The sequence below is a fragment of the Limulus polyphemus genome, unplaced genomic scaffold (assembly GCF_000517525.1).
Source record: "Limulus polyphemus unplaced genomic scaffold, Limulus_polyphemus-2.1.2 Scaffold2818, whole genome shotgun sequence".
Taxonomy (NCBI): domain Eukaryota; kingdom Metazoa; phylum Arthropoda; class Merostomata; order Xiphosura; family Limulidae; genus Limulus; species Limulus polyphemus.
In genome coordinates this window covers 43,088-55,015 of record NW_013668428.1, presented here as the reverse complement: position 1 = coordinate 55,015, position 11,928 = coordinate 43,088, and the positions used below count along the sequence as shown (strand labels likewise).

General features: G+C 30.4%; 1 protein-coding gene across 2 annotated transcripts in view; it reads left to right on the top strand.

Moving 5' to 3' along the window:
- The first annotated feature begins 1,493 nt into the window (after positions 1–1,493).
- Positions 1,494–11,928, top strand: part of LOC106467980 — a 14,350-nt gene continuing 3,915 nt past the window's right edge. Inside the window, exons 1-3 of one of the 2 annotated variants that reach the window (XM_022396236.1) lie at positions 1,494–1,991; positions 5,185–5,322; positions 7,695–7,830. In XM_022396236.1, coding sequence (XP_022251944.1) covers positions 1,555–1,991; positions 5,185–5,322; positions 7,695–7,830 — 711 coding nt within the window. In that variant the 5' untranslated portion in view covers positions 1,494–1,554. Of the gene's footprint in view, positions 1,992–5,076; positions 5,323–7,694; positions 7,831–11,928 lie in introns of both variants that reach the window. The other variant, XM_013928372.2, reaches the window with a different exon arrangement.

The following is an 11,928-nucleotide window of genomic DNA, read 5'->3' as shown; positions in this document are numbered from 1 at the left end:
AATATAACGTGCAGTATAAACTGTGTCCATTACAGCCTGTTTTGTTCTGCAGTGTTTTTTGTTTAAGGCTTGTTTTGAATCTATATATAAATATATAGTACTGTCTGTTATATGTCCATGTAACTACTTTGCAGGGTGTGGATGGATCTTCACCAAGTTGGTATAGAGGTTCGTTAGGTCCATGGGGAGGTACATACAAATTTTCAGTTTTGCGGCTTTTATGGGCGTTTTTCCGGGTTCACCACTACCTCATCTCCTGTAGATGGACCTTCAACAAATTTTGTATGAAGGTTCACTGGGTCCTTCGGGAGATACATACAAAATTTCAGTTTTGCGGTTTTTATGGGCGTTTTGCATTTCTTTACCACTACTTCGCCCCCTATTGATGGATCTTCACCAAATTTGACATGAAGGTTTGTTGGGTTCATGCAGAGATACATACAGCTTTACGGTTTCACATTTTCATGTTTTACAATTACATATAAGTTACTTTTCATGTCCTAAAATAACCTTTTATTAATCATGAATTTACATAACTTCAATCCAGGGGACGGGTACTCCAGCTAGTTGTAAATATATATATATATATACATACATACATGTATACAAAACACGCTAATCGTGATAGATGATTTTAAGCTTTATTTGTTCTTTTTTTAAATAGCTATTTTACAGCTTCCCATGTCCGCACTTCAATTTGTTTTTAAGCCAATGTTTTTTTAAAGAAAATTTAAAATATATATATACATATGTCGAGATATTAACTTGATCCTAATATATAAAGCGAAGTAGATAGAAGTGGTAACAAAAAGTTACTATCCTCTGTAACAATTTAAAATACTAAATCTAGGATAGAATACCGAAAAGTTCCATAAAAGTAAAATAACCAGTAAGCTAATGAAAACCTAAAGCTGTTCACGTAGACATTATTTATCTAATCTCTGCGGACTTACAACGCTAGAATCTGGGTTTCGATACCAGTGGTGGGCAAAGCCCAGATAGCCCATTGTGTAGCTTTGTGCTTAATTACAAACAAATTTACTCACTTTCCTGCTTCACTTATTTATAATCCAGTTTTTCGTTTGGAGTGCCGGGTATTTAAGAGAGCACATGAAAATAGTTCTCTTGATTCCAAGTTCATTTCATTTTCACGAACGTATCAGAAAGCATGCGTTGAATTTTAAAAGAAAGTCTGTAAATTTATTTTCCTGTTTACCATTCGTGATACGCGGTGGCTTAAAAGAACGACTTAAACACGAAAACAAAAAAAAATGATGTGGCACAGCGGTATGTCTACGGACTTACAACGCTAGAAACCGGGTTCGATACCCGTGGTGGGCAGAGCATAGATAGCCCATTGTGTAGCTTTGTGCTTAATTACAAGCAAGCAAGCTATACTAACAATGAGGCGTCTCCAACATTCGAGGAGTTCCCTGATAATTCTAGAAACTGAGTCACGCATGCGCCAGCAGCGTCACGTGACTGGCGCTGTCGGAACAATATGACTGAGAAAGATGAAAAAGAGACTGTACAAGAAAATATGTGCTCAAGAAAATGAACGTGGTAGCAAAAGACCAAAGTAAACCTAGACTTACACCATATGATCTATTTTTAAGAATTTCTAAAAAGCCAGAATTTGCCCAGATATTGCCACATCGGATAAATAATCTTTCATCAGTTATAAGGCTAAATTCGGAAACAAGAAGGACTTTGCGTTTCATGCAGTTTTGTAAGCTATGGATAGGTGTGTGCACACTTTTGTTTTTACTGTGTTTTATTTGCGGATTACACACAGTTGAAGGGTTTACCAAATTCTGGTTTCTCTGGAGTACTAACACTGACAATGAAGATCTTGCAAATAAACTCTGTACTTTAGAAATTCCTTCTACCCTTCGCAATGTCTTTATGCCACCAGTTGATTGTAACATGTGCCATAATTTGAAAAAAATTGAGAGAAAAAAGAACCTTTCACCAGAACAGTTTGAGAAAAAGTAAGTTGCTTGATTTCAGAAGCTGAAAAGTATGTTTTGATATATTACTAACAGTATCGGAAAACGTAAGTGATGTATACTTTAATATTTTGTTTTTTGCTCCTGTAAAATAATGAAGTATAACTAAACTATTAGTATTAAGTACAACTACAAGGGCCATTGATTAGGCAATAGGTCAGTGAAAAATAGAAAGATAAATAATATTAAAGTATACTATTTGGCAACATTTTCAGCATTTGTTCTTTCTTAAACTTTAAAAGGTATTATAGGTCTACTTTGTAAAAGTATAGGATTTTTTATAAAGTTTTCACTGAGTTAAACTTTTCTAATCTCATCTGTTTCCTGAATGTTTTGTTTTAATTATGTACTTCTATTTTCTTAAGTGTATATTATTACAATAGTCATATTTCAGGTTAATTTTTTTATTATGCTGTTTGGTTCTTTCTGAGAGTGTTATGTGTTCAGGTCCCGAGGTTCTTGTTTATCATCATGGACACTGATCATAATACAAAGTTATATTGGCATTATAAAAATAAGTTATGTACATTCTTTACCTCATTTAGCAGTATATGCTTTGAAAATACCATTGTCTATTATCTCTTTAATACTTTGAATATGTGACTTTCATTACTGAAAGTCACTAAAAAGCAAGGAAGTCAAAATATAAACTTACACTAAGTTGAAAACAAAACAAAAAACAGTATTACTAAATTATTTTATAGTAAATATTCTACTTTTGTAAATTGATTCTTTCTTAACTCCTAAATGCTGAAGTTTGATGGAAAAAAGTATTATCTAAATAACATGCATAAGTTAATGAAGTAAACAGATGTTAATATTCCTTTTACCAAAATGGTCAATTTTAGTGATTAAAAAAGCTATAATGGTGTAAAAAAATATGTCCACATAATAATATAAAAAAAATTCACTATCAACATTAATGTTACCTATTTTGAAAATACACAGTGGTATGTAAAGAATGTTACAAAAACCATTCAGAACATGAATAACACTGCTATGTTTGAAAAACAAATTAAGTTATTATATTGGATAAAAGATGCTATGAACATCATAATAATAACATCAACAGTAATAATAATTTCTACACAAATTTTGAGTAATTATGTTAAATAAAAAATGTTACAAGTAATATAATAACAATGTTACCTAGACAAATTTAGGGTAATATTTGTGGATAAATGATAAGAAAAACACCAATGATGTTACTGTTGATTAGGTCTGGGTGATTAATATAATTTTAATAACTGAGTAATTGTTGGGCTCGTTAGTCAGGTACATTCGACTAATCAATTATTCTCACAAGACTTGAATCGTTGGAATAGTCAGAAATAGTAATAATCGGAAAACTCGTTTTGATTAGTTGATTTCTTTCTTGAATGGTGGCACTAATCGATTAAGCCAAACAATCTTGTATTAATCAAATATAATAAAAAGAAATCATTATGGCAGTATTCTAATTACTTGGGTAATTGGAATAATTAAAAATAATAATAATTAGAAACACCAATTTTAGTTAGTTGATTATTTAATAATTGAAAATAGTAATAATTAGAAACACCAATTTTAGTTAGTTGATTATTTAATAATTGAAAATAGTAATAATTAGAAACACCAATTTTAGTTAGTTGATTATTTAATAATTGAAAATAGTAATAATTAGAAACACCAATTTTAGTTAGTTGATTATTTAATAATTGAAAATAGTAATAATTAGAAACACCAATTTTAGTTAGTTGATTATTTTAATGAAATTAGTTGATTTAATCATAGTGTTGATAATGGATTAGTTTACAATACTAATTTATGTGATCAATGCTGATAAGTAAACAAGTTAATCACCAGCTCTAAGGAGTTGGTTTCCTCATTCAAACTAAATCTCTCATTATTTTGAAGTATAATTTGTCTGTTGGTGTTCCACACACATATAGTTGGACAGAGTACTTTGGCGTACTTGTGTGTTCTTTAACCTTTAATTTGTGTATCAAAGGTTCTAATTGTTGAACCTATACAACCTCATTCACATCAAGGACAATTATACAGGTAAATAATGTGTGATCATTTTAGATAACGAATTCTGTCTTTAACTTTAAAAAAATCTGGATTCTTAGCTTTGTTTCGAAATTGATTATTATGAATATATTCTTATAACTTATTCATTTCTTGAAGCTACTAGTGTTTGTAGATACAGTAGAATGAGGGTCAGCAGAAAACTTGGACCATTATCAATGACAGCATTGGTGGTGGTGTGTTTCTTCACTGTATATCCTGGTTTTACTGTTTACAACTTTCAACAAAAAGCCATTCTTCAGTAGCACCATTTTAATTTTCATTAGTTCATTTTGATAATGAATAACATTACTGCACTACTGAAAAGTATGTTGATTAGATAGTGCATTAAGTTCTTTTTAAAGATGATAAAAAATGTCTGTCATATTGCATCAGAGATAATAAAAATATGTGATTATCATATTGCAACTGAGAGAATATAGAATGTCTGAGTTTTAAGTTCCAGCAGAGTTATTTAAAATGTCTGATTGTCATATTGCATCAAAGATAATAAGAGAAATTTAATAGTTTATCATTAAATTACTGTGTTATTATCATACTTTAGCTTAACAGTATTTTAGTTTATTTGAATGGAAAAGTAAAATGTATCGTAACGTGTGTATTAGGAGTATGACAATTTCATTTGTTGTAGCTAAATGTTTATATATATATTTATGTATCAGCAGTAAACGTTTTTTTTAACATATGCAGTATTTAAAAGTCAATATTTGAAACTTTTCAGTGAGAATGATAGATATGTTTAATGTGTAATGAATATTACTTCCTTTGTTTATAATTCATGATTATGGATATCTAAAAGATGTTACACTCTAGTTATCACTAGATATGTGTACAGTATATACAGTTATGATTCTTTATTAGAACTAACCACTGAAATCTGATACGTAGTTTTGAAATGAATATTATCCTTCTGATTTTTTTAATTCAGAAAATTAAGTGGAAAAATGATGATTTACACATGAAAGTATATGAAAGAGGTATGTTATGTATATTGTAGGTATGCATACAGTGGTATCCCTGTTGTTGTATCAGATGCCATGGTGAACTGGACAGCAAGAGAAGTATTTAGTTTCTCATTTCTACAAAAAATTTATGGTTTAAATAGTTCTACTCATGTGGATGACGATGTGGATTGCCAGTTCTTCTCGTATGGGACAGAGTTTGAAACTTTGGAAGAAGTTTTCAATATGAGCTCAGAAAGAGTTCTAATGACTGAAGGATATAAACCTTGGTATATTGGTTGGTAAGTGAATTGCTTTGTTAGATAAGTATATTTCCATAGTTACTTTTGTAAGAATAGTGCATTATTTATTCGATAAATATTTACATAAGTGTATTAGTGTTATAGACAAATATTTCCATTAATGAATCACCTTTATAAGAACAGTGCATGATGGCATTGAATAAATATTTCCATTAATGAATCACCTTTATAAGAACAGTGCATGATGGCATTGAATAAATATTTCCATTAATGAATCACCTTTATAAGAACAGTGCATGATGGCATTGAATAAATATTTCCATTAATGAATCACCTTTATAAAAATAGTGCATCACTTTATTAACAATTCATTTAAAAGTATTTGAAAATGATTGACATTATAGTACAAATAACAGCAACTTTTATGTAGAAAAAAAATGTCTTAAATTTTGAATCAAATGTTACATACTAAACTGCATATAAATTTGGATTTAAAAATAAGTTTATTGATCAATGATCAATCCATAAAAATAGTAAATATATGGATTATGTTAAATATGATGAATTATGTATATAATTAGTGTAAAAAAAATTTTAAATATATATTGTGAAACCACATAAAGGAAATGATGTAGTTATTTTGGATAGAGAAAATTGTGTAAATATGTACTTGCAATAATATTGGATGAAACTAAGTTTAGGAAATTGGATTTTTATCTCACATAAAAGAAAAAAGAGAAGGTCTATTGGAGAAATATTTATTAAAGTTAAAGTATATAAAGATATTAGACTGGAGATTCTCCCTACGGGACTTTAGGGTTTAAAAAACATTAATAAAAACAGTTGTCTCATTAGGTCAATAATTTTGAATATAGGTACCAATAACCAGGTACTTGCAGGTTTTTAAATTATTTTCTTAAAGCATTTGAAAAGAATTACTGTATTTGTTGGGAATTGTTTTGAGATTTCTAAACAAATGTTAGACTGAATATTTGATGACAAGTTTTGATACTAAGTCATTATTCACTAATATTTCTTTGTTAGTGGTAATTTAAATAGCAGGGGATTTGGTTTTTAAAAATGGTACAATTGTACAAAGTTTAACCAAATGAGTTTTTTTTAGTTATTAAATTTTGCTACTCAGAAATCTTATTTTAAGTTTGATAGTAGTGTTTATGATCAAACAGGTGGTGTTGCTGTGGGCTCCAAATTAGCACCTAGTCTTTCAAACCTTTGATATCATGAAAACAATGGTTAGATTACTGTACAGAAACTTTTAAACCTGTTAGGTACCATAGGTATGTAGATGATGTTAATTTTGTGGAAAAGAACATGTGAATTTATCATTAGAGGATCTAAACAAACAATATCCTTGTATAAAATTTACAACTGAAGAAGAAAATTATTCAAACTTGCCTTTTTTAAAATCTAAATATTAATGTTGATGAATCATTTAGAAGTGTATCATGAACCAATACATACAGGATTGTGATGTTGTGTTAACAGCTTTATAGCTGTTAACTATAAGGATAATTTTAATGTAGAGCATATCATAATGCCAATGACTGTTATTATATTCATAGAAAAATAGAAAGTGTTAAACTTTTCATCTCAAATTACTTGAAAACATTTTAGAAATAGTGTGAATACTCCTCCTGAAGGGAGTTATGATATGCCTAAACTGTTTATGGGTAAAGACAGTTGTGCATTGAGAAATAAAATAAAAAATATCTTAAAATAAAATTATCCTCAGATTTCTGTTTGTATAGCTTTAAAATCAGTATTGAGGTTTGATAACTTTTTCAGGATAAACGACAGAAGTAATAAATGCCGATGATCCTATGTTGTTTATTGATATGTTTGTTCTGGATGTGGATGAGATTTTGTTGGATCAACCACGTATCGTTTAGAGGACTCTACAAAAGAGTATCTGAAGTTTGGTGTTAGTAATTCTTACAATGTCTACAAACATCTAGATCAGGAATGTGGTGGAACTGCTGATGAAAATAACTCTAAAATGATATTTAGTTCCTACAGTGAGAGCAAGATGTAAGAATCAAAGAAACTTTAGCCATTAAGAAACTAAAACTAGTATTGAATTCTAATTCAACAAGAATAGAAATCCTTCTAAAAGCTAAGCTGGTTGTAAATTATATTGAAATTGTAAAAACTTCATTCTTGAACTATAGAGAAGCTTCGCTAACAAACCTGTGTTCGGTTTTTGGTATAACTTGCATAAACATCACATGCTTGCACTCTTAACAACAGATCAGAGCTTCAGTTAAAGAAGGAATTAAATATTCTCTTAATAAGAATCTCCATTTCCTTCATTAGTTGAGAGATCACTGCAGTAAATATTTGTTCATACTTAGAAGAAGGGTATAGTAAATATGTGTATTTTTTGCTATTAGGAGCAACTGTAATCCACTTGTTGCCAACATTTTAAGAAAGCACTACGAACAACCATATTTTCTCCCCCATACATCTGAGAGTAGTAAGTTAGACTGGATATTTATAGGAGTTCCTGGATATGGAGCTGACATGCATGTAAGTAAAGGTGTTGATTTTAAAGTTTTTGTATTAAGTTTGAGTGGCTAAGACTGAATACATCTGTACAAAATATAAATTTTTTATTCATTGAACATTTTACTGCATTCCTTATTTTTTCTTGTGATGAAATATAATTTATTATTCAATCAACTACTTTACAAAGAAATGAAAAAAACCTAAAGTAATGTGTCAGTGTAACTGGTTATGTACATAAATGTTTTTATCAATCTTAACATAAGTCTTTCATTACAGTAATAGTAGGACTGAACTATGTAAAATTAAATTATCATTAACTTTAATTTAGAGTTAGCTACATAAATTGATGGGAACTAAAAATAACCCAGCATTTTATATAGCTAATTGAACCTACTAGCTTAACTTGAAATATACAAGGTCACAAAACAAAAACATATGATTATAATAGAATGATTTATCATTTAGGTACACTAGCTGTTAGCATTAGTTTCAGTTATATTTCCAGTAGTATATGGGAAGGTTTGGCCAGCTTAGAAAATTTAAGTGAGTCCTGTATACATATACTAAGCCCAAAATGCTAAATAATTGTCATGATATAAAAATGAAAAAATATATGTATTAATTATATTACACAATTCAAAGAATACTATTAATGAAACTAACTATTATAGAAAGAATAGAATATGATTTGCAAGACACACAGTAAAACTAATTTGTTTCATGCACTATTACCAATTCCCTATCCTTGTGACACTAATTCACTCGGAACTTGAAATAATCTTCTCTAACAACATAGAGTGGCCAGTAAAAGTTGATTAAATGGCTCTAAGAGTAGATCAACATCTGAGGTACATGGTTGCAACATGTTATTATTTAAATATAGTCATTAGTAGGATGATACAGCAAAAACTAATGTTTATATATAAAAGTACCAAATTAAAAGAATGACAAAACTGTGCAATAAGTGTAAAAATATATGTATTACAATTAAGATAACCAATTTACATATATTAAAAAGGAAAATAAAATACTAAATAAAACAAACTATCTGACCGATTTTCAAATGAAATTACACAAACAAAATAGTGATGATTATAGATGTAATTTAATTATCAATATATTCTCCATTGCTTTCAATAACCTTGTTCCATCTGTCAACAAGTTTTTGGATGCCACTTTTATAAAATTTCTTAGGTTTTGACCCAACATAAGAGATTAACTCATTTTTGACCTCCTCTCTTGAAGTTAGTCTAAGTCCATCCAAATGACTTTGTAAACTCCTAAACAAATGATAGTCAGAAGGAATAAGGTTGGGAGAATATGGTGGGTGAAGCAATTTTTTCCCAGCCAAGTTCCTCTAGGAGATCCTTGGTTACTCGTGCTGTATGGGAACGTGCATTATCGTGATGAAGAATGATCCCTTTTCTGTTTGCTAAGGATGGGCGTTTTTTGTCCAAAGCTGTTGTCAAACACCGCAGTTGTTGGCAGTAAACCTCTGCTGTGATTGTCTGCTTATTGTTTAACAATTCATAATGGACAATTCCTTGCATATCCCACCATACACTCTACATGATCTTTCTTGGATGCAAGTCCCCTCTCGGCTGCTGGGCAGGTCTATCACCACGACTAAGACACTGACAACGGCGCTTAACATTATGATAAAGGATCCATTTCTCATCCCCAGTAACAACTCTGTCCAAAAAAGGGCACTTGGTGCTGACGTGAATACAATGTCTCACAGTAATTTACACATTGTTGGTGATTATCTACAGACAGGTCCTTTTCAATTTGTGATGGATGATCATATGGCTAACATTCAATTGTCTGCTAAGATCCTTAACTGTAATGGCAGGATTTGCTGCAACAGCTGCTTCCAGTGCCTCTGAATCGGGTCCATTTGGATGACCCTCTCTTGGCTAATCTTTTAAACTGAAGTCCCCATTTCTGAAATGGGAAAATCCACCTCCTACAAGTTCTTTCACTTACTGCATTGACACCATAAGTGTTCTGGATAGATATTGCTGCTGCACTTGCATTGACCTCTCTATGAAACTCGTAGAGCATGGCATGACGATTGTGTGCTTTAGTCAGTTTGAAAGCATTTTCTTGAATAATGTTCCTATATCCTGAAAGTAAAAGAGGTGTATTACTTATGTGGGCATGACTAAACATCAGATAGAGATAGAACTTAATTAAATCTTGTTCAACATTTTCGGCTCAAAAATCGGACAGAACTTTCGTTACAACCTGATAGGAACTGTGTCCAAAACAACTAATCCAACTTTAACTATCCCCTAAAACTAATCCATCTTAACTATTCCCAATAACTAATCCAACTTTATCCCTACAACTAATAAATTTTTATCTATATTATCAACTTTAAGTGTACTCAACAACTAATATACCTTTAAATTTAGTCAATAACTAATCCAACTTGAACTATTCCAAACAACTATCCCCTAAAACTAATCCATCTTAACTATTCCCAATAACTAATCCAACTTTATCCCTACAACTAATAAATTGTTATCTATATTATCAACTTTAAGTGTACTCAACAACTAATATACCTTTAAATATAGTCAAGAACTAATCCAACTTGAACTATTCCAAACAACTAATCCAACATTAAACATCCCAACAACTAATCTGTTTTGAACTATCCCAATAAATAGTCCATCTTGAACAATCTCCAACAACTACTCCAACTTGAACTATCCCCAACAAATAATCCAACTTTACCTATCTCCAACAACTAATACATCTTGAACAACCTCCAACAACTAATCCAACTTTACCTATCACAAACAACTAATACAGCTTTACCTATCTCCAACAGCAAACCCAACTTTACCTATCACAAACAACTAATTCAACTTTAACTATACCCAACAAGTAATCCAACTTTACCTATCTCCAACAGCAAATCCATCTTGAACAATCTCCAACAACTAATCCAACTTTACTATCTCAAACAACTAATCCAACTTTACCTATCACAAACAACTAATCCAACTTTACCTATCACAAACAACTAATCCAACTTTTAACTATTCTCAACAACTAATCTAACATTAACTATCCCCATCACCTAATCCAACTATAACAATACCTAACAACAAATCCAACTTTAACAACACCCAACAAGTAATCCAAGTTTATCTACCCTCTATGGTCATTTTACAGAACAGGCAGCCAGATGAAATAAGTACATTTAAACCCTAAGAACTAATAAAAATGTGTAAGTAGTAATAAGAAATGAAAAAGATCACAATAATAGGATTAAAACAATGAAGTAAGAGCAGTAGTAAATATAACAAAGTTAACAGAAACTATTGTAATGCTACATTTCAAACCCAAAACTATGAAATGTAAATTGAGATGAGTGATTGAAAACTGAGAATATTACACTGTATAAAATGGATGTTTGTGATCCACTAGAAAGACAATAATGATGTATACTGAAGAAAATAAATTAAAAGATCTCACTCGTAGAACACAAAAGTTGGAATTTGTGGCATTTAATGTCACCTATAATGAATACAATAAGTTAGACTGTGTGATGTATATTGTAACATAAAATGAAGGCAAAATATTAGTTAATGCAACATACTAGGTTCTGTATAATGTCACCTGTAGTGAATAGAGAAAGGTAGGTTTTGTATAATGTCACCTGTAGTGAACAGAGAAAGGAATAGAAAAATTCTGAAAGTTAGTATTTCTTTTGGGCTTTTTCTATGCATATAATAATGTGGAATAATATGTGTACAGCCTGGAACAAAGGACAACTGTTCTACATTTAGAGAACTAGCCACTCCCTTGAGGTCAGAATGTCAACTAAAATAGAAAAGGTTCAAAGTTTGTGGATGAGACTACACACTTTCCCAGGAAAAGCTTGAAAAGTAACATGTACTAGAGATACACAGTTTTGGCTATGAATACTAGTACCCAACATATTATGGTTAGTTAAATAGGACATGGATTAAGCAATACTGAAAATAAAGTACTTATGATTATCTGTTGATGAGTGTTCATTTATTATCAACTGTAATTATTAGTGTAGAATTTGAGTAGCTCTTCTGGTGAAAGTTATTACATAAAAGGCTGGTTAGATCAAAT